The sequence below is a fragment of the Oncorhynchus nerka genome, linkage group LG22, assembly GCF_034236695.1.
Source record: "Oncorhynchus nerka isolate Pitt River linkage group LG22, Oner_Uvic_2.0, whole genome shotgun sequence".
In the NCBI taxonomy this organism is placed as follows: domain Eukaryota; kingdom Metazoa; phylum Chordata; class Actinopteri; order Salmoniformes; family Salmonidae; genus Oncorhynchus; species Oncorhynchus nerka.
Window position 1 is genome coordinate 39042767 of NC_088417.1, and position 24034 is coordinate 39066800.

Here is a 24034-nt window from a genome sequence, read left to right on the forward strand (position 1 = left end):
TATGAAAATGGTGGCTTTTGAGAACAGCCAACTTTTACAAATTGTAATTATTTAAAATAAAATAAAGTCAAAATTTATAGTGAGAAAAGTTAACCTCTTAACATTATAAATCAACATAAATGGACAGCTTAGCATTTTTTTTTTTTACAATATTACATTTAAAAAATGCTTGTGGTGCCTTTGTCACTGGTGTTACCTTAGATGACAATTCAGGCTAGAATGTAATTTCAGTCTTAATTTGCATATACACTCAAAAAAAAAGTCCTCTCACTGTCAACTGCGTTTATTTACAGCAAACTTAACATGTGTAAATATTTGTATGAACACAACAAGATTCAACAACCTAGACATAAACTGAACAAGTTCCACAGACATGTGACTAACAGAAATTGAATAATGTGTCCCTGAACAAAGGGGGGGGGGGTCAAAATCCAAAGTAACAGTCAGTATCTGGTGTGGCCACCAGCTGCAATTAAGTACTCTAGTGCATCTCCTCCTCATGGACTGCACCAGATTTGCCAGTTCTTGCTGTGAGATGTTACCACACTCTTCCACCAAGGCACCTGCATGTTCTGAAAAAGGCAATTTTTTTTTTTTTGCCGAGATTATAATTAAAGACAAAGGGTTAATGATAATACTAAGAAATTGTTTGGATTAGTAATAATTTACATTAAACATGCATGTGTAAAGTTTTATTGTCTGACATTTTTCCATTTATACTATTCTTGTTTTTGTAACGTTAGAAATAATTGAGGTTGATTCATCACATTGAATGATCATATCCTTAAAATGTTTACTAATGAGTGTAGCTACAGTTATGTAGATACAAAAACCATATACAATTAAATTGGGCAACTCTGATGCCAGAACAGTACAGCAGTATCAGTGACGCAATGTAACACCAATGACAAACAAGATTATTTCAAACAAATTTGATCAATTTATTATTAATCTTTTTAATTACAAATAATCTCAGATTTAATAAGAGGGTTGATTTTAATTTGCTCAATAAAATGAGGGTTATTGGTCAAAGATTTAGACCAAAAGATAAAGCTTATTGACTAAAATGTGTCAACAGATTTGTTGTCTGTAAAATCAAATCAAAGTATTTGTCATGTCCGCCGAATACAACAGGTGTAGACCTTACAGTGAAATGCTTACCTACAGGCTCTAACCAATAGTGCAAAAAAGGTGTTAGGTGAACAATGGGTAAGTAAAGAAATAAAACAGTAAAAAGACAGGCTATATACAGTAGTGAGGCTATAAAAGTAGCAAGGCTACATACAGACGGTTAGTCAGACTGATTGAGGTAGTATGTACATGTAGATATGGTTAAAGTGACTATGCATATATGATGAACAGAGAGTAGCAGTAGCGTAAAAGAGGGGTTGGTGGGTGGTGGGTGGGACACAATGCATATAGCCTGGTCAGCCAATGTGTGGGAGCAAAGGTTGATCGGCCCAATTTAGGTTGTATGTACATGAATGTATAGTTAAAGTGACTATGCATATATGATAAAACAGAGTAGTAGCAGCAGCGTAAAAAATAGGTGTTGGGGGGCACACAATGTAAATAGTCCGGGTAGCCATTTGATTACCTGTTCAGGAGTCTAATGGCTTGGGGGTAAAACTGTTGAGAAGCCTTTTTGTCCTAGACTTGGCACTCCGGTACCGCTTGCCATGCGGTAGTAGAGAGCAGTCTGTGGCTGGGGTCTTTGACAATTTTTAGGGCCTTCCTCTGATACCGCCTGGTGTAGAGGTCCTGGATGGCAGGCAGCTTAGCCCCAGTGATGTACTGGGCCATACGCACTACCCTCTAGTGCCTTGCGGTCGGAGGCCGAGCAGTTGCCGTACCAGGCAGTGATGCAACCAGTCAGGATGCTCTCGATGGTGCAGCTGTAGAAAGTTTTGAGGATCTGAGGACCCATGCCAAATCTTTTCAGTCTCCTAAGGGGGAATATGGACACCAAGGAATTTGAAGCTCTCAACCTGCTCCACTACAGCCCCGTCGATGAGAATGGGGGTGTGCTCGGTCCTCCTTTTCCTCTAGTCCACAATCATCTCCTTAGTCTTGGTTACGTTGAGGGATAGGTTGTTATTCTGGCACCACCCGGCCAAGTCTCTGACCTCCTCCCTATAGGCTGTCTCGTCATTGTCAGTGATCAGGCCTACCACTGTTGTGTCTGCAACTTAATGATGGTGTTGGAGTCGTGCCTGGCCATGCAGTCGTGGGTGAACAGGGAGTACAGGAGGGGACTGGGCACGCACCCTTGTGGAGCTCCAGTGTTGAGGATGAGTGTGGCAGATGTGTTGCTAATTGGAGTGGGTCTAGGGTTTCTGGGATAATGGTGTTTATGTGAGCCATTACCAACCTTTCAAAGCACTTCATGGCTACGGACGTGAGTGCTACGGGTCTGTAGTCATTTAGGCAGGATGCCTTTGTGTTCTTTGGGACAGGGACTATGGTGGTCTGCTTGAAACATGTTGGTATTACGGACTCAATCAGGGACATGTTGAAAATGTCAGTGAAGACACCTGCCAGTTGGTCAGCACATGCACAGGTCCTGGTAATCCGTCTGGCCCCGCAGCCTTGTGTATGTTGACCTGTTTAAAGGTCTTACTCACGTCGGCTACAGAGAGCGTGATCACACAGTCGTCTGGAACAGCTGATGTTCTCATGTATGCCTCAGTGTTGCTTGCCTCGAAGTGAGCATAGAAGTGATTTAGCTTGTCATGTCACTGGGCAGCTCGCAGCTGTACTTCCCTTTGTAGTCTAAGCCCTGCCACACAAAACGAACGTCGGAGCCGGTGTAGTATGATTCAATCTTAGCCCTGTATTGACGCTTTGCCTGTTTGATGGTTCATCGATGGGCATTGCAGGATTTCTTGTAAGCTTCCAGGTTAGAGTTCCTCACCTTGAAAGCGGCAGCTCTAGCCTTTAGCTCAGTGCGAATGTTGCCTGTAATCCATGGCTTCTGGTTGGGGTATGTACAGTGGGGCAAAAAAGTATTTAGTCAGTGCAAGTTCTCCCACTCCCACTGTAATTTATCATAGGTACACTTCAACTATGACAGACAAAATGAGATTGTAGGATTTTTAATGAATTTATTTGCAAATTGTGGTGGAAAATAAGTATTTGGTCACCTACAAACAAGCAAGATTTCTGGCTCTCACAGACCTGTAACTTCTTCTTTAAGAGGCTCCTCTGTCCTCCACTCGTTACCTGTATTAATGACACCTGTTTGAACTTGTTATCAGTATAAAAGACACACTCCAAACTCCACTATGGCCAAGACCAAAGAGCTGTCAAAGGACACCAGAAACAAAATTGTAGACCTGCACCAGGCTGGGAAGACTGAATCCTCAATAGGTAAGCAGCTTGGTTTGAAGAAATCAACTGTGGGAGCAATTATTAGGAAATGGAAGACATAGAAGACCACTGATAATCTCCCTCGATCTGGGGCTCCACGCAAGATCTCACCCCGTGGGGTCAAAATGATCACAAGAACGCTGAGCAAAAATCCCAGAACCACACGGGGGGACCTAGTGAATGACCTGTAGAGAGCTGGGACCAAAGTAACAAAGCCTACCATCAGTAACACACTACGTCGCCAGGGACTCAAATTCTGCAGTGCCAGACGTGTCCCCCTGCTTAAGCCAGTACATGTCCAGGCCTGTCTGAAGTTTGCTAGAGAGCATTTGGATGATCCAGAAGAAGATTGGGAGAATGTCATATGATCAGATGAAACCAAAATATAACTTTTTGGTAAAAACTCAACTCGTCGTGTTTGGAGGACAAAGAATGGTGAGTTGCATCCAAAGAACACCATACCTACTGTGAAGCATGGGGGTGGAAACATCATGCTTTGGGGCTGTTTTTCTGCAAAGGGACCAGGACGACTGATCCGTGTAAAGGAAAGAATGAATGGGGACATGTATTGTGAGATTTTGAGTGAAAACCTCCTTCCATCAGCAAGGGCATTGAAGATGAAACGTGGCTGGGTCTTTCAGCATGACAATGATCCCAAACACACCGCCCGGGCAACGAAGGAGTGGCTTCGTAAGAAGCATTTCAAGGTCCTGGAGTGGTCTAGCCAGTCTCCAGATCTCAACCCCATAGAAAATATTTGGAGGGAGTTGAAAGTCAGTGTTGCCCAGCAACAGCCCCAAAACATCACTGCTCTAGAGGAGATCTGCATGGAGGAATGGGCCAAAATACCAGCAACAGTGTGTGAAAACCTTGGGAAGACTTACAGAAAACGTTTAACCTCTGTCATTGCCAACAAAGGGTATATAACAAAGTATTGAGAAACTTTTGTTATTGACCAAATACTTATTTTCCACCATAATTTGCAAATAAATTCATAAAAAATCCTACAATGTGATTTTCTGGATTTTTTTTTTCTCTCATTTTGTCTGTCATAGTTGAAGTGTACCTATGATGGAAATGACAGGCCTCATCTTTTTAAGTGGGAGAACTTGCACAATTGGTGGCTGACTAAATACTTTTTTTTGCCCCACTGTACATACAGTCACTGTGGGGACGACGTCCTCAATACACTTATTGATAAAGCCAGTGACTGATGTGGTGTACTCCTCAATGCCATCGGAAGAACAAGCTCTTGACAGTCTCACAGCTGAGCTGCAGAGGTGTTTTTCAAAGAATAATTGTGAGATAATGCAAGGGGTCCAGTCTCTCAACCCGAAGAGGACAATATTCTTGAATGAGGAGCCTCTGTTTGCCTTTGCTCAGGCCTTTGAGTCAGATTTGGAGGACCTCAAACATGAGGCTTCTTGATAGGAGAGAGAGAAGTGGAAGGGACAGACTGTCAACTCTCCTTGACTTTGTTGTGTTTCTAGAACCTTAAAAAGAGGTCTTCCATGAGCTATTTTGACTTTGTAAGATTTCTGCTGTTACTCCAGTCGGCAGTGCTTCTTGCGAGAGAAGTTTCTCATCTTTAAAACAACAATGGTCGATGACAGGTTAAGTCACCTCGGAATTCTCAGTGTTGAGTCGAGGGGGGCACGCGCCCTCAACAAGGATGAGTTTGTGAAACATTGAACCACAGAATTATGCTGTTATTAAATCTACCAGGGATAATTTGGCACTCAGGCGGTCCCTCTGGTCATGATTTAAAACCTGCACTGTGTCCTAACTAGTACACTGACGTTCTAAAATGATCAATCCAAAGGGTAAATCACAGATTTAATTTGGTCTTGATTAGGCCAATTCCCCCAAATTTCTTTGCTATTAGTTAACATAATATATATGAACAGAGATATGATACTGTAAGTTTAATATTGATGGGCACCAAATTTATTTGACATTTTCATGTCCATTTCTACTTGATACCTGGTATGTCAAATTGCAGTGTTTTTTTTGTAAATGTACTTTTTTTGTAAATAACCTAAGCATTTGTGTTACATAAATTGCAATCTTATCTCCTTTGTGCTTGAGCTTTATATATATATATATATATATATATATATATATATATATATATATATATAATATATATATGAAATCAGAGTGACCCAAGTCTCTCCAGTGTGTGGTGGGGTGGGTGAGAAAGAAATTGAGCTGCAGTTCCGAGGTAGAAACACTGACTATTCATAGTATGTTAAATAATTCAAGTGAAGTAACCCTTTAGGACCAAACTATCTGCCACATTGAAGAACACCGGGTTAAGTATCACTTCTACCTCTAATCAGCAATCATAGGATTCATTCATGCTCCTTAGATGCCAGGTTAGGGTTACACACTAATATCTAAGATGGTGGCCACTTGCTCAAACCACACTTCTTAAATTGTAAATAAATCACTTAATCGTGCAATTTTATCAATAACTTTAATCCAATTTCCTTTCCCCTTACTATAAACTGTATAACACCAGTGACACATCTTAAGTCCTCGCATTAAATTACCAAGTTAATCATCAAATTGTTAACATATGAAGAGAGAGTGCACACTCACCATGTGCTTTTCAAGACAGTCCCATCTCCAATAAACCTTTGTCCCAGGAAGAGTTTGGCAAGGATGTTGCATTTTTTCAAAGTGGTGGTTTTTATACATTTTAACACCAGTGACATGAAATTGAGGGACAGCTATTACTTGTAAATTATTTGTAATATTTAGTTGATATTTTAGTTTTTTTAAGTAGTCCACTAAATAACTATATTACTTTGTATTATGACATTTAAAGAGGGAGAAAGATGTATATTTTGAAACTCAAAATATGTCATTAAACCATGACTAAGGACCTGAGGGACAAGCTAATTTCATGGTACTGACCGTGCTCTACAATATATAAAAACAATTGTTTGCAATAATAACGCTCTTACATATGTTTGATTAATAATAAAACACTTCAATTAAATAAAAATAAATAAAAAATAAATAAACATTTTGGGGTGTCATTATCTCACACTTTTAAGTGTTTTTCCTGGTGAATAAGGCCGGGACAGGAAAGCCAACATTTTCGTAGAATGACCCATATGGCTGGCGGTATTGAAGTGGACCAAAATGAATTGACAACCCAAATCATTGCGCAGGCTGGATAGAAATGCGTCATTGGCGGGATTCGGCCCTGTGGGCCTTGTGTTTGACACATGTGGTTTAGGGTGTAGTAGTATGTCACTCTTGCTGACCTGACACACCCTTAAATGTTTTTCAATCTTCATTTCAGAGAACCTCTCACATTTGAACTAGTCAGTCAAGCCAAATCGTACTGAGCTGGTTATCAGTATGAGGCTTACACTACCTCAGAGTGGATCGATTATCGGTTGAACAGGCACCTTCGGAATTGTTGTAAGACATGATCACTGGGAGTCTGCAGACAGGCCAAAAATCATCTAGTCTCTAGCCAGCGTTAAGGTTGAAGTCCCTCATGCGGGGTCGGTTCCAGGCCTTTGTGGCACATGAAATTACAATTATAATAACAATTCATTTTTTTGTTTTGATGGGGGAACTCCGTCTGGGTTTCAACTTACTATTGAAAGAATAGTCAAATACAACCGGTGCAATTTTGAAATTTGTTTGCCTATCAGCAGTTCTTCTCTTGCTGTGACAGTCACCAACAGTCACTCAATTAGCCATGTCTAGCCATCTAAACTTGTAGTAATCATGGCCGAATACCAACACAGGGCCTGTGCCATGGGCCCTGACTTCCAGGGGGCCCCCAATTAGATTTAGTCATTCTCACTATGATATTAACATGGCATAAGTTATTACAACAACAAAAAACAGCACCAAATCAGTCATTGTCAGTGTTTTGGGAGAAAGTTGAGGAGATTGCTGTTTGAGTTTATCAGGATATCAATTCACGTTTTAATTTGTCACATGCGCTGAATACAACAGGTGTAGACTTTACCATTTAAATGCTTACTTACAAGCCCTTAACCAACAATCCAGTTTAAGAAATGTAGTTAAGAAAAATATTTAGTAAATAAACTTAAGTAAAAGTGTAAATAGTCTGGGTAGCCATTTGATTAATTGTTCATCGGTCTTATGGCTTGGGGGTAGAAGCTGTTAAGGAACCGTTTGGTCCTAGACTTGGCGCTCCGGTACCGCTTGCCGTGCAGTAGCAGAGAGAACAGTCTGACTAACACATCCTGTAAGAGAATAGGAGGTAAACACTGAGGATATTACTGTAGCTCTATCTCTGGTGGCTCCGGGTTCTGAGGAGTTTGTCCGCTTTTACAAGATCCTCTGAATCATTCCTGTGGTGGTGTAAAGGTTTTCAGTAAGACACTGTTTAACTCTCCACACCATACAATGCATCTGACTATGCTTTGGGGGGCCGACTTTGTTATTCATGGGATACATTTGCTTAAAAATAAATAAAAATAATAATAAATTAAATGCACCATTTTGTCAAAGGAGTTTTGAGCCCGCTGGAGTTAAACGTGATATGATGTGCCTTATCGATTTCAAAGGGTTTAATATAAAAGTCCTCTTTTGAAGAGGAGTTTTAAGGAAGAGGATAAATGGCCATACTGAAATGGTTCACCCCTGTTCGATGCATTGCACTCAACAACAACTTCTATTGCACTTCTAAGCCCAGATTATTTAAATGGGGGGAAACATGAGAGGACAGGCAGGGTAATTTAAATGCTGGAATCCTCTTCATGGGTAATGTGTCCCAAATGGCACCCTTTCCCCTATATAGTGCACTACTTTTGGGTGCCTTTGGAGACTGAACCCTTAAAGAAGAAGCCTGCTGTTTGAGTACGGTCTTCCTGCCTGTGTGATGGCCGGATGGAAGCCCTCTCTCCCTCACCCTCACTCTCTCTTGATCTCTCTCTACCTCGCCTTCTCTCTCTCTCTCTCTCACTCTCTCACACACACACACACACACTCACACTCTCTCTCTCTCACACACACACACACACTCACACACACACACTCCCTGTCAACTTCTCTGTCTTTATTTGGCGGATCTCTCCAGCCTTTTCTCACTGGCAACCCGCTGTGCAATCAGACTGCCTGCTTTCTTCTCTCCCAAAGCCACATAATACATTGAAATCATATGCTTCCTATCTGCAGGCACCATGGCTGTTTGAGGTTGAATGGAGGATGAGTAATAACACGAGAGATTTAGCTTGAGGGAGCCGTTCCTTCTCATTTTTAGATTTATTTGATGTTTTCATATATGAGAAATAGTGGGGGGGATCACATAATAACAACTTATTTTATTTACACAAGATTCTGCTATACTAAAGATTGACTAGATGTAATATATTATTTACTTAGATAAATACAGATTTATCTTGATGTCAAAGTTACTTAACAGTTATATATGTATCGCAACGGCTTTTCGAAATGCTGGTATAGAGCAACTGCTTTAAAAAAAAAAGGGGGACATCTGTGATTGGTACATTCATTTTTGGACCTTTTGAATCCCAGATTGCCCCTTTAAGTATTTTCAGAAAAGTCAATAGAAGTGTTGTGCATTTGCCCTCTCGGTCACCACGATCCGTAGTGAGCCACTCTCACCATAATGAGAGTTCAGAGTTTTTAGACATGTTAGATGGTGAAGGTGCTGGTGTCCTCGTCCTCCGAGACAGAGTGTGAGTGTGTTTGCCTGGCGGGGGTGTGTGTATTTAGCGAGATCTCCAACGCCCTCTCCTCATTGCCGTAGTGACCACCGCACCACCTCCCCCCGAGGCGCTGTCCGAGGCGCTTGACGACCCTGAGGACATGTCCTCTGAAAGAGGAGCCTATGAAGGCGTAGAGCATTGGGTTGAAGCAGCAGTGTGTGACCGCCAGGCTCTCCGTCACCTGGAGAGCCCGGTCCAGACCCTTACTGAGGTCACAGTCGGTCACCAGGCCATAGATGACGTCCAGCGTCCGCCACAGCTTCACCAGGTTGTAGGGCAGCTGGGTAAGCAGGAACACCGCCGCCACGGCCAGCAGCACCCGCAGGGCCCGCCGCCTCCTGTCCCTGCACACATTGGCTCCGACCCTAACCAGCGCCAGGCCCACCCGACAGTAAGACACCCCCATGACCAGGAACGGCAGGAGGAAGCTCAGCAGCACCTCCAGCAGCTCCAGGGCAGCCTTGGTCGGCCGAGCCATGCTAAGGGGGTAGACGGCCGCGCAGGCTAGACGATGAGACGAGTGCTTCACCGTGGAGAACAGCATGTCAGGCAGGCCCAGGCAAACCGCCGTGGCCCACACCACGACACACACTAATATCCACTGTCTCCTGGCCCGCGGGCCACTCGCGGCCCGGCCTCCAGCGTTGTGGACCAGTGCACGGTAGCGGTCCACGCTAACGCAGGTTAGCAGCAGCATGCCGCAGCTGAAGTTGGTGGCATAGAGGAAGGAGGTGAACTTGCAGGCAGCCACTCCGATCCGCCAGCCGTGCACAGCGTCGGCCGCCCAGAAGGGCAGCGTGAGGAGAAGGAGTAAATCGGCCACGGCAAGATTCAGGATACACATGTCTGTCAGCGTCCGCAGTCGCCGTGGCGACGTATACACCACCACGACCACAGCGTTGCCTGCCACGCCCACCACCAGAGCCAAGGCGTAGACTACGGGCAGGAAGAGCCGGCCGAAAGAACGCACCTCCGCTTTGTCGCACACCGAGTGGTAGTCGTCGTAGTAGTCACTGTCGTTGGAGCTGGAGTTGTCGTAGTCGTAGTCCTCTTCCTCCATCCTCTCTGTTTTCTGAGATATAAGGGACTAAAGGAACATGACATGTTAGGAATGACATCAAGTCAGTTTAGTCTATACTGCTGCATTGTATTAACTTAAAAGAGACAAGATCACTATTTTCTGTTATAGACAAGGCTTGCTGGTTAAAATGATTATCAATCACATACTTTAGACAGAATGTATCACATAATATGAAATGTGTATTTTATCTGAAAACATATATTAGTAGAGAACTAGAGAATGGCCATCCATCTGAAAGTTTGTAATGCACTTACAGCCAATAACATGACGATCCAAGTTGTCAACAACTATAGATTTTTTGTTATCCTTCCTCCCCCTCACTGCTTTTTGTCCCTCTTTCTGACCCGTAGGGTTTTTTATATTGGGTAGAATTTGTGGCCAATGCTTGACAGGGTGAGGAGTGTGTGTGTGTGTGTGTGTGCGCATGTCACAGGAGGTTGGTGGCACCTTAATTGGGGAGGCCAGGCTCGTGTTAATGGTTTGAGTGGAATGGTATCAAATATCATGGAATCCAGGTGTTTAATGCCATTCCATTTGCTCCGTTACAGCCATTTTTATGAGCCGTCCTCCCCTCAGCAGCCTCCACTGTGTGTGTGTGTGTGTGTGTGTGTGTGCATGTGTGTGTGTGTGTGTGTGCGCATACCTGCGTGCGCGTAAACAATAAGCTCCTTCTTGTCAAGTACGCCCAACACAACTAAATTCCTTACCCCTTGACATGGTGACTATTCATACCATTTCACTTATTCAACATTTTGTTGTTACAGCCCGAATTCAAAATGGAATATCTCATTTACATGAAGTATTCACACCCTTGAGTCAATACATGTTTAGGATCACCTTTTGCAGCATTTCCATTTCCAGTCTTTCTGAGTAAGGCTCTAACAGCTTTGCACACCTGGTTTGTAAAATATTTTCACATTTATTCTTTTAAAAAGTTCTCCCAGCTCTGTCAAGTTGGTTGTCGATCATTGCTAGATGGCCATTTTAAAGTCTTGCCATAGACTTTTAAGCCGATTTTAAGTCAAAGCTGTAACTTGGCCAGGAGCATTCAATGTCATCTTGATAAGTAACTCCAGTGTATATTTGGCCTTGTGTTTTAGATTATTGTCCTGCTGAAAGGTACATTTGTTTCCGAGTGTCTGTTGGAAAGGAGACTGAACCAGGTTTTCCTGTAGGATTTTGCCTGTGCTTAGCTCTATTCCGTTAATCTTTATCCAAAAAAAAACTCCCTGTGCGCTTGTGTGCGAGCAAATACCTACGTGAGTGCAAACATTAAGCTCCCTCTTGTTAGGAATCTCTCTAGCTTGATTTCCCTCACAAAACCTGTCAGTTGGAGTCACTTGCACACGAGTACACCCAACACAACAACAAAATTCCTTACCCTGTAAAATTCCTTTCCCCTGGACAAGGTGACTATCCCAGAAAAATCAGACTAATCTTTAAACACTCTTTGTGGTTTCTCAGATTAAGCCTAGTCCTGGACTAAATAGCACTTTTAAATGGAGGTTATCCAATAATCTTACTGTTTAGTCCAGAACAAGGCTTAATCTGTATCTGGGAAATTTCCCCACAAATTTGGTAGAAGCCAGAGGGGGGGGGCTTATCAAAGGGTTTGCATTCCCCTACTGTAGATGTAGATCTGTAGATAGCTTAACAGCAGAGCTCTGAGGATTAGATCCATACACCGTGCCTGCATTTGTGTCAGGCGGGAAGCGTGTGTTGTGTCGTGTGTGTGTGTGTGTGTGTGTTTTTACAGATCACAGTGTGTGAGGATGTGCCCAAACAGACAACTCCATCAGGACTGCTGCTGTTCCTCATTCATACTGACTCTAATTGTGTTTACTCTGCCTGGAAATGGACCAAATCATACCAGAATCTCTGTTTGGGTTAATATCTGACTTCAGATTGTTCTCACGTATTATTGTTAACAAAGGAACACTTGTGTGGATGAAGCTCCGCTGGCCGAGAGTAGGGCTGTGGCGGTCATGACTTTTTGTCAGTCGGCGATTGTCAAGCAAATAACTGCCAGTCTCACGGTAATTTACAGTTAATTAACATAAACACGTTTAGCATTTCCTGGCTTCCACGCATTGCCTTCAAGCCACTGATGCAGACCTTTGGAACATCTACATTTAAAACAATTATAACGACTATAGCCTACACCATCAAAATAAACCCATTTATTTATTTTAAACAGGTCTAAGGAACCATGATATGAAGAACAGAATAGTCTACTCTGAGATTGTCCTTATGTTAGGCCCTGATCTGGCTATGCCATGTAGCTGTGGGCTATTGTACACTAATTCATTTAGCAGACAAGATTGGCTTAGAATTCCGTGGCATTATTTTATAGCATGAAGAATACAATTGAATATAGGTGAATAAAATAAAGGGTATTTCTCCAAACAATTTCAGAGGGAGTGCGAATGTGGCTATTCTGTGTTGTGGTTAACGAAGAAAAAGGTCCTCCTATATGCTTAATTTAGGAGTTATTTTTGCAACTTTAGTTGTGATACAAACGTTGGGCTATACGTTTACATTTTAATACATTCTAAGGCCACGTGATGTGACTCTAATGATGGTTTGAAATAAAGTTCCTTGAAAGGCATGAGCTCGGCCTTGTTTCTTGCGCAGGCTGCACACACTTCATCAGTCTCTCATTCACAATTTGACAAGACCTGATAATATTCTCACCGGGCCTCGAATTTCACAGCGGCATCCCCCTTGTGTGGCCGTAATGGCCCCTTAAATAGCCATTCCTTTTGCTGCCAAAGTGCCCGTTGTGCCCTTGGGCTGAATATAATAACTATAATTCCCTTTTTCCGGCTGTGTTCCGAAGCACCGCTCACTCACATGGCTCTCTCAGAGATCTCAATTCTTATCGGCCAATGCCTGTCACCTAATTGGGTCCTTTTCACATGCATCTCAGCTCCGAAGTAAGCTACAGGTGAAACAGACCCAAACAGACGCAAGAGTGTGCATCCTTCTTATCGAATTCTGAGGTGCATATTAATGATGTTAGAAGAACTGTCTTCATTTATTTTTCGTCAGCCAACAAGATGAGTAGGCCTAACGAACAGCAAACGCACTAGCCTATGTCAATCTACTCTCCCCCATAGTACAAAGGTTTACCTATTCCATTGGTCAACTTGTCCTTCTGTGCGAGAAATAAATATTCCAAACATACTCTGGGACAGTTGTGGGATGTGATAGATCGCAAATTAATACAACCACCCGCAATGAGGCTGAATCAACAGATCAGAACGTTTAGTCTAACATGTTCATCAACTATGATGCTGTTTCTTTGTATTATAAGCGCAGCAGTGTGCACACTGCTATAAGCGTGAATGTTCCAAAATGCAATCAATTAGTGGGAAGACACTGTTCTCATGTGACCACGAATGCTATTATGCATGTAATGTTTTATTATAAAGCTGCTTTTTTTATGGTAAAAATGATCATCCCCAAAACTTGAAACTCACGCACAGCCTACTGTATGTATGCCAGTTAGGTTCTACAGCAGTTGTAAAGCGGATTGTGATTACAAACCTTATCAAAACGTATAGGCTAGGCTACATGAGCTGTGCGACTATGATTTGAAAAAGTAAACAACAACAAAAAAGCAGGCGCTGTTTCTTGTCTTACTGCACATGCTGAACATCATTCACAAGTGATAATATATCATTCACAAGTGATAGGCTAATATCACCCATCAGACTATTCTTAATTTAATCTTAGTCTTTTATATATGCTAAATAATATACACTGTATGTGTGAAATTAGTTTTGATTTAGAATGGACCATTATCGTGCACCTGTCTCGGAACAGGGGCAGGGGAAAGAAATGCATGTCATCTATGCACTTAAATAGCAAATGGAGGACACTTTTCCCATGGTTCATTTTCATGCTATCCAGGCAGGCTGTACTCCTGCTGTAGAGCAAAACAATATGCTTAATATTAGGAAAGCTGAGAAATGAATACAGTAGGTCTAGCCTATAGAAAGCTAATGGGATCCTCCTCTTTTTAATAGAGGCCATCAAAACTCTGTTTTCTGACGCAATTGCCTAGCCTATAGAAATGGTGTGCAACACGAGCTCATGGGCTCTCGGGAAGTGTTTGATTAGATTTTCGATTACATTTGCATTGATGTCAGAGTGTATTAGCGGCACAATAGAGTGCTGAGTACCAGGCACTCAGCAGGCTACTAGTAGGCTACTATTGACCATCAGCAGCATCAGAACTTGGCGAAGTCTAGTTACCGTGACTAAACTGTCAAGTGGAATTTGACTGCGGTCATGAATCGTGACTGGCGGTAATAGGGTCACCGTAACAGCCCTAGTGGAGAGTTTTTCTACGAGTAGGTGTGTGTGTGCGTGTTTCACTGCACCGGGCAGTATTTAGCTAGATACAGTATTACATGTGTTTTAATATTCATGTGCTCTCTAACAGATCATCAAAACAGGTGAGGCATCGTCTCCTTTGCCACCTGAGTTTAAAAACATAGGTATTTAGGATGGCTTCCAGGTCTATTACCTTATCCATCAACATGTTGCTGCTAGCGGGAGAGAGAAATGAGCCGTAGAGCTGCCAGTGTTTGTACAGAACGTCTGTTCTCATGTCGAAATATCTCAAATATTCAGCTGTCGCAGCTGTTCTTTCCTACTGGTTGAGATCTCTGTCTGAGATGTATGGCCAAAAACACATTAATATTCCATCTCTGATTAACTACGAGATATTAAACCTCAAGGAGCATTTTGTGTCAAAAGGTGTTTTAAAAATAGAAATAAATTATGTGAAAACCAGCTGAAACTAATTTGTTGGCTTAGATGTTCTGTCTGACTGAATATGCCATCATTTCAGAGAATGGTTAGGTTCAATCATAAACACACTACAGAACTTTGAACTTTAATAGTCCTAACCATCACTGTTCAGACAATTGAACTTCGGAACTTATGAGTCATAGCTAGGGTTGCAAAGGGAGGGTATATTACTGGAAAATTTCAAAGTGATAACTTTCAAGGAATATATAGAATTTTATCAGATGACATCTAGTGGCCTTTTTGGGTATTGTTATTATCACTGGCCCTGTCACATGTAATATAGAGTATATATAAAACATCAAATTAGACTATTTAAAAATGTCAAATAGAATGACAAAGCTGTAAAACATTATCCTAAATATTAACCATCAACTTAGTGAAAACCATTGGTGTTATATATTTTTGTTGACACTTTTTTTTTTTATGTCCTTGAGGTCTTTGTTGTAAATGTTTTGGGGGAAAAACTGGTGGCAGTTGTGAAAAAAATACAATAGTTGGAAGAGTTGCAGAGTTGCAGATGCCTTATTAATTAATTAGGCTATTTTCTTTTGAACCATATGGTCTATCCACTAGAAACGTTTGGACAATATGGACACACACTGAGTACACCAAACATTAGGAACAAATATTAAGTTGTTGTTGTTTTTTTCCTCAGAACTGCCTCAATTCGTCGGGGCATGGACCCTACAAGGTGTCAAAAGCATTACACAGGGATGCTGGCCCATATTGACTCCAGTCGTGTCAGGTTGGCTGGGTGTTCTTTGGGTGGTGGGCCATTCTTGATACACACGGGAAACTGTTGAGCGTGAAAAACCCAGCAGTGTTGCAATTCTTGACACACACCGGTGCACCTGGCACCTACTACCATACCCCGTTTAATGTCACTTTAAATATTTTGTCTTGCCCATTCACTTTCTGAATGGCACACATACACAATCCATATCTCAAGGCTTAAAATCCTCCCCTTCAACTACACTGATTTGAAGTGGATTTAACAAGTGACATCAATAAGGGATCATAGCTTTCACCTGGATTCACTTTGTCAGCCTTAATCCTTTGAATACTCAGTGTATATAAAACATATATATATATTTTTTTAAGTTATTTGAATATAAATGACCAAAGTTAACATAAATTGCCATTTCAGAAGATTCCGGTAACTTTGGTAAACTACCGGTAGCTTTGCAACCCTAGTCATAGTCTTTCTATAAATGTTACTGCCCTCACTAGAATCATATACAGTAGGTAAGTGAGGAATACTTGTAACTATTTTCAAATAATACATTTTCAACTTAGTGTATAAAGTAAATAAACGTAAAGTAAATAAAGGAGGTGGTTGAGTCTTACCCTCAGTGTCTTCCTGTGGGAGATGTTGAGGCAGTGGTAATTAATCCAGGAGAGACATCCAGTGGTATGGTACTGCGCTCCTCATAGTTTTTGTCAGCCCGTTTGTAAATCCAATGCTCCACCTCCCCTCCCTACAATGACCCGCAGTCTGGGAGCACCTTTCACTGCTGTGTGTGTGTGTGTGTGTGTGTGTGTGTGAGCCTTTAGCCAGCTGTGTGTGTGAGCCTTTAGCTCTCACACACACACACACACACAGCTGGCGGGGCTTCCATGCTGAAGTATATTTTTTTAGGTAATTGCAGATTAAATATATGCCATTTATTAATTGTTTGATTATGCGTTTAAAAATAGTTTTTTATTGGCTATTATTTACAGGAGAGTTAAGCTTTGTGAATGACCTGTTGCTCTCCCCTGTCTTCACAGGATGTATATAAAATATGAGATGAAGAAACAACAATAAACTTCATAAAATGGCCACATCTTGGTCTTATTAACTTTTGGTCATGTAGCGTATGTTAGTCTGTCAGACACATACATACATACACATCACATGACAAAACAAAACCCCAGTCTTCGCCTGGGCAAACAACAGGCTTACCTAGACACAAGGAGAACCTCAGGATTGGGCCGAGACCAGGTGTGTTCATAGTGACAATTTAGTGTGGGCATAAAAGTGTGAAACATATTTTCTTAGTATCTTTCCAGCACAAGGGAATTTTTGTTATTGTGTGCAGTACACCTTTCTCTGTGTGTGTGATACTCTCCACACAACACAGTTCACACTATAGAATCACATCATGCTTGCTTCGGGCCTACTTTTGTCCACAGGACTTAATTAATTTGATTTTTTTTGGTCTACAGTTGTGTGATCCTGTAATAATCTGGTGTCCATATGTCTGTGACTCCACGTCCGTCCCCGGGGGACAGGGTACGGTCACTAGAGCAGGACAGTAAACAGGAAGCCAAGCTTTTGGTCACCTCCTCACCTCGCCCCAGGGACTCTGCTGGATCTCTGCGTTCCAGAGTGTACCCACAACCCACCCCACCCCAGCTTCACCCTACTCCGAACTCATTTCAAAGCATCTTTTCAAGATGGCGGCAAGCATGTCTTTTTTTTCTCTCTCTGATCAGTGTTTTTAGCTGACAAGGTTTTCGTGGATTGTTTTGGCTCCATTTAGCTTTGTTTCGTCTGGCTATGAACACATTGGACAGTTTTTTTTAAGGAGACATACAAGACTTTGATATACCTGGGCACCCTACTTATCCGAGCAGACACCTGCCTACTGCTGTTTTCATCCTTCCACTTGACATTGTGCCTTTTGGATGTTTTTGGGCTACTGCTAAACTTGATCTCCACTTGGTTTTAGCCTACTTGGATAGATATTTATTTTATCTCCCGCGGCTCAGTGTAGCGCTTGCCTCCCTGCCGGCTTCCGCAGGCCTATACAGGAAACTACATCCCCTCCAAGGTGCTTCTCTCCTGGCTATCATACTGGTAAAATGGCCTCTATCGCATTGTTGTTTTGATGGGCCCCAGCATTTAAACGCATTGAATAAGTCGCTCCTCGCTGTTGTTATGCTGGCTAGTTTTGTGCCTTGGTTGTGTCTATTGTGGGTCCTAGTGCTGGCTGATTTCTAGTCTATGGTTGGGTTCTGGCATTCTGCCTGGAACTGTTGTGATTCAATCAAACTAACTATCACACTGTGTGGATTGATTGACCTTTAGCTGATTCCTCGCCAACCTATTTTATTTGTGTGGATTATTAACTGACTTTTCGCCATATGGGGAAAATGACTTTTTCCAGATTGGTGGCTACCACCTTCAGAGACCTCAGTGATTGTTTCATCCCACCTATTTTGCGGCCTCAGGCCCTACGGTGCTGACCTTGGAAAAGTCATTTCAACTTCTACTCCTTCCTTCATTACAAATAGGGATAGACCAAATGGCGCAGTTCTAATGCAATCGTATAGCCATACCAACTATATCAATATCAACCATCAGACAAGACCTGCAACCGCCAACTGAACGTAGCTTGTTTGAGTTGGAGACTCGATGTGACTTTAAAAATCGTGAAAGGGCCTCACAGGGGCACTGCATCACAGCGCTAGCTGTGCCACCAGAGACTCTGGGTTCGCGCCCAGGCTCTGTCGCAGCCGGCCGCGACTGGGAGGTCCGTGGGGCGATGCATAATTGGCCTAGCGTCGTCCGGGTTAGGGAGGGTTTGGCCGGTAGGGATATCCTTGGCTCATCGCGCACCAGCGACTCCTGTGGCGGCCCGGGCGCAGTGCACGCCAACCAAGGTCGCCAGGTGCACAGTGTTTCCTCCGACACATTGGTGCGGCTGGCTTCCAGGTTGGATGCACGCTGTGTTAAGAAGCAGTGCGGCTTGGTTGGGTTGTGTTTCGGAAGACGCACGACTTTCGACCTTCGTCTCTCCCGAGCCCGTACGGGGTAAAATTAAAAATAAAATAAAAATACAAAAATCGTGAAAGACTTACTTCCTAAACTGGATTACATTAAGATCTGGGTTATGCCGATGAATCCGGACATTCTGGTATCTAGGGACATTTTGGAATATTAATAGTGAGGGTTATATTGTGTTTAGAGCTGACAGACAGGGTAGAAGTGTGGTGGAGTGGCCATTCTACTTTCCCTTTCTCTCTTTACCGAAATCCATTTCCCATGCCCAAAATGTTTAGCTACTATGTTTAAAATGTATCCATAACTGTAAAAGGTGTCTACTGTGTTCTCTCAGCTAACCATTGTGCAATCGGGAAGTTAACTAGTTTGTTTGTCTTCTTTTATCGAATCAGAAGTTATTATCCTGGGTGACCTCAATTATGATTGGGAAATGCAGGCTTCAGACAATTTAAGACATATGTAATGATCTAAACCTAACCCAGCTGGTGACTAAGCCTTATACACTAAAGTCAACTCTTCAAAGTCAACTCTAATTGATCTTATTTTAACGAATACACCAGAGAAATATGTTTCTACCGGTGTCTTCACCCAAGACATTAGTGACAATTGGCCAGTTGTTTGTGCTAGAGATGTGAGAGGACCGAAATCTAAGCCTTGTGTCATCACAAATAGGAACTTTTAAAAACTTCAGTGAACAGCCTTTTTTTACGTGATCTTTATGTTAGTGACCTGGATTGTATTTCAGCTATCCCTTAACCTGATTGAGCTTTGAGCCTTTCTGCAGATGTCTTCAATACTATTGTGGATAACAACAAATCAAAATATATTACGCATGTTGGTTTGTTGGTTACTACATGATTCCATATGCGTCATTTCATAGTTTATATGTCTTCACTATTATTCTACATTGTAGAAAATAGTCCAAAATAAACCCTTGAATGAGTAGGTTTTGACTGGTACTGTATGTATGTATGTATGTATGTATGTATATATATATATATATATATATATATATATATATATATATATATATCAGTGGAGGCTGCTGAGGGGAACAGCTCATAATAATGCCTGGAATGGAGTAAATAAATTGGTATCAAAAACATGGTTTTCAATATTATGAGCCATTCTCCGTTCAGCAGCCTCCACTTATATATATATGTGTATATGTGTTGTATAATGTGTATATTTATGTTGTATTATACAGGGCGCATTTCAAAAAGAGTCTTGAGCCTCAATATATCTTTCCTGTTAAAATAAAGGTAAAAAAAAAAAATGGTAGTAAGAGGAAGGATAGATATCGCCCTCTAGTGGCTGTTCCCCATCTCATCAGTGTTTCCATTGACATTACTGTAATAATATTACAGTGTAGCCATATTATCAGGACCACTTACTCTGCCATAGTAAAAATCTCTTCACAATCAATAACACGCTCACACCAGCCAAACCATAAAGAGTTCAGTGGTGATAGAGAAGCTTGTGGAGTTTTTTAAAAACAAGTTAAAGCATCAGAAGGGAAACAGAAACGTGTCAAATAGAACTGTACTGTGTAGATCAAATGGATGTGGTTCCAGTTGGGAATACTTATAGGCTTGCATCCCAAATGGCACCCTTTTCCCTATATATTGCACTACTTGTGACGAGCGCCCCATGGGCCCTGGTTAAAAGTAGTGCCTAGTGGTTAGAGCGTTGGGCCAGTAACCGAAAGGTTGCTAGATTGAATCCCCAAGCAGACACTATAAAAAATCTGTAATTCTGCCCCTGAACAAGGCAGGGGCGCAGAACCCACTGTTCCTAGGCCGTTATTGTAAATAGGAGTTTGTTCTTAACTGACTTGCCTAGTTAAATTTTTAAAAACGGGGTTGCGTCCCCGTTTTGGACCTGTCTGTTTGTAGCTCCGCCCACGCTCGTCAGAAGGAACACTGAGTCTACTGAGTCCACCATACTGAAAATAATCATGGATTGTATATTCTGGGAGTGTGAAAATGTTTGCTTACTGGTTTTATGTCCAGACATCCCAAGCTGAGAATAAATAATCTATTTTGGTTTAGGGGCCACTCCTATAAGGTAGAGGAGTTTATTGTTTTCATGTTGTTTTAACGTTGATTTAACATGTCTGACTGTTCCTCCAGGTGCTGGTAACCCAAAGTGCAAGGTGGCTATCGTGATGTGCAAGAGCAAGTCGAATAGCACTCGAAACAGGTACGTTACACTACACAGCCATGTCACAAACAGTGTCCGGAGTCCATTGAAGTGTCGGGTACACAGCCCTTAGGGATCATTCCAGATATCGTGGGGCGCATTTATGTCAACAGGTGTATTGTTTGCAATCAGTAACAATGCTGGTGAAATTTATGTGGTTAAGTTTTGGATTGCTTTTATTCCATACAGTGTTTCTGTCTTGTTTCACTCTTCTCAGACAGCCTCCTGGCGGGATATTAGTGCAAAGAAGAAGCCGATAGGATAGAAAATATAATTAGTTTAGTTTTGTATTCTGGGTCCAAACCCCTGGCTCCTGTGTAGTCGGAAGGAAATCAATCGTCTGATTGTGGTAAAAGTTGCGTTTAAGTCCTGTTGTGAGAAGGCTTTATACAGAACTGTGTGTGTGTGTGTGTGTTCCAACTAACACCTCCAAATGATTTATCTACCTTGGCAGCCATCTCTAAAAACCACCCACTATGTGCTATTCAAACAGCCATTTATGACTTTCCAAATTCAATACACACTGCTCTCTCCTCTCTCTCTCCTCCTGCCAACCAGCCTCTGCTGGAATCCGCTCTCCATTTATATCCAGTCCCAGATGTAGTCTTGAATGAAAAAGGTGTTTCTGGCACCTGTGGAACAATAACATATAGTTGACCTTGGCCAAGGACACGGTTCTGTGGCCCAGAGACCTCGGTGTGGCCTTGAGGTCTATATCATTTCAGCAGGGCCGTTGACGTGAGGTTCTCTTTTCGGGCCATTGAGGATGATGACATTCACAATGCTGTGGAGAATGCTTCCTGTGTTTCTATTGCAATGGTGCACAGATGACCCCAAAGCTCGGATGTGGCGGGGATTGAGACATGAAAAAGCGAGAAAAGTAGAGGGAAAGAGAGAGAAGGACAGCAAGCTAGATGGAGATAAATTCTAACCTACCCCCAGTTCCCATTTATTCCGGTCTCTCCTTAAGTCTGCGTTCATGTGCCAAATGGCACCCTATTACCTATATAGTGCACTACTTTTGACCGGAGCCCTATGGATCCTGGTCAAATGTAGTGCACTAGCCTATTTAGGGAATAGGGTGCCATTTGAGACTCAGCCTGTGTTGTCCCCTACCAGGATTCAGACCTCTAATTAGCGTCGGTAATCAGAACTGTGTGTTCTCTTCCACGTCATCTGTTTCTCCTTAAACGCCTTCTCCTTATCTCTCTCTCTGGAAAAGTAGAGACAAGTTCCTCTCTCTCTTCTCTATCTCTGTCTGTTTACCTCACCACCTCTCTCTTGGTTTCTCTTTTTCTCCCTTTCTCTCTCTCTCCCTTTCTCTCTCTCTCACTCACTCACTCACTCACACACACACACGCGGGCGCGCCACCCAGTTACTGGAAAAGGCTCATCCCCTCTACCCCAGTGAGGTGTGTTGGCCAATAAACGGTGCACTGTCAAATCCAGCGCCACCGCCTAGTAACCTCGGTGATGCACTCTTCTTCCAATACATTTAAAAAAACATTTATCATAGATGTTCTTGATAGATCGTCTGTAATTTTCACTTCAGTGCTTACGTTAAGCCAGATGGGTGAAGTTTATATAACGTTACCGTCAGTTAACTGTGAGTATCAACCCCCATCCTTGTTTTAAGCTTTGTTACTGGACGGGAAGTCTCTCAGATCTCCGTTGCTACAGCAGCACAGCAGACTCATCCACGCCGAGCTCCCGTTGGCAACCGCAGGGCTGATGAGAAAGAGAGAGAGAGCCAGAAAGGGAAGGAAACATGCTTTCCCCCATCCTGCTCAGTTAGTCCTGGGACAGAGTGTAGACGGTTTGTTTGGCTGACTCACTTCATCCACTACCCATCTGTAGTGCCCACCTGGGTGATGCCATGGTGGCCATTTTGTGCCCGAAAGCTCATCCGTGAATCAGCTCGAACTTCACCTCATTTATATTTGAGACGTTTCGCCTCTCTCTTCTTCGTGGAAGTTTCTGGCTTATTAAGATTCAGAGCTTGCCTGCTACCTCTGCTGCTGCCCTCTCTATTCTCCTCTCTGCTCCTCTGTCAGCAACGACCTTGGCATCAGAGAAAAGAGAATAGGAATGAAATAGAAAGCATAGTTAGCCGGATCATAAGTTATCTCTCTCTCTCTCTTTCCTCCAACTGTAGCTGACTGGGAAACTTGTGTCAGTTTTAGAGGCTTGGTCATGGTCTTTATGTCTCTGTGTTACTGACAAGGGTTATCCATCTGTGGTATGAATGTGGTCAGCTCAGATCTATGCAGCTCTGGTTGTGAGGTGGTTTTTGTGTTCCAGACACGGTCAGCACAGTATGATCCTGGTCCCACTGGACACCCCTGGTGTGAACGTGATCAGACCGTTGACCGTATTTGGACAGGACGGTAGGATATTTTCCCCTCATAGACTATATACAAAAGTATGTGGACACCCCTTCAACTTAGTGGATTTGGCTATTTCAGTCGCACCTGTTTCTGACAGGTGTATAAAAACGAGCACAGAGACATGCAATCTCCATAGACAAACATTAGCAGTAGAATGGCATTGCTGAATATCTCCATGACTTCCAACATGGCATCGTCATAGGATGCCACCTTTCCAATAAGTCAGTTTGTCAAATTTCTACCCCGCTAGAGCTGACCCGGTCAACTGTAAGTGCTGTTATTGTGAAGTGGAAACGGAGCAACAACGGCTCAGCCGCGAAGTGGTAGGCGCCACAAGCTCACAGAACGGGACTGCCAAAGGTTGAAGCGCATACCGCGAAAAAATCGCCTGTCCTCTGTTGCAACACTCACTATCGAGTTCCAAACTGCTTCTGGAAGCAACGTCAGTACAAGAACTGTTCGTCGGGAGCTTAATTTAATGGGTTTCCATGGCCGAGCAGCTGCACACAAGCATAGGATCCTAATGCCCAATGCCAAGCGTCGGCTGGAGGGGTGTAAAGCTCGCCGCCATTGGACTCTGGAGCAGTGGAAACACGTTCTCTGGAGTGATGAATCACGCTTCACCATCTATCATTCCGACGGACAAATCTGGGTTTGGCGGATGCCAGGATAAAGC

The 24034-nt window shown here is 42.7% G+C and overlaps 2 protein-coding genes across 2 annotated transcripts in view; one reads left to right on the top strand and one right to left on the bottom strand.

The window, feature by feature from the left end:
* LOC115105152 (acyl-CoA dehydrogenase family, member 11) overlaps nucleotides 1-24034 on the top strand; it is a 68796-nt gene that overhangs the window by 34777 nt on the left and 9985 nt on the right. The window contains exons 14-15 of the mRNA XM_029626819.2: nucleotides 20902-20971; nucleotides 23273-23358. Of these exons, the coding sequence (XP_029482679.1) occupies nucleotides 20902-20971; nucleotides 23273-23358 (156 nt within the window). The remainder of the gene's footprint in view (nucleotides 1-20901; nucleotides 20972-23272; nucleotides 23359-24034) is intronic.
* LOC115105154 (atypical chemokine receptor 4-like) lies at nucleotides 8595-16517 on the bottom strand. Its single transcript, XM_029626823.1, has 2 exons — nucleotides 16348-16517; nucleotides 8595-10185 (listed from the first exon to the last, which is right to left on the bottom strand). Exon 2 carries the CDS (start codon nucleotides 10156-10158, stop codon nucleotides 9025-9027), a length of 1134 nt encoding a protein of 377 aa, XP_029482683.1. The 5' UTR covers nucleotides 10159-10185; nucleotides 16348-16517; the 3' UTR covers nucleotides 8595-9024.

What these genes read in the sequence shown, in the direction of transcription:
- LOC115105154 (XM_029626823.1), bottom strand. Translation starts at nt 10,158, where the DNA reads ATGGAGGAAGAGGACTACGACTACGACAACTCCAGCTCCAACGACAGT.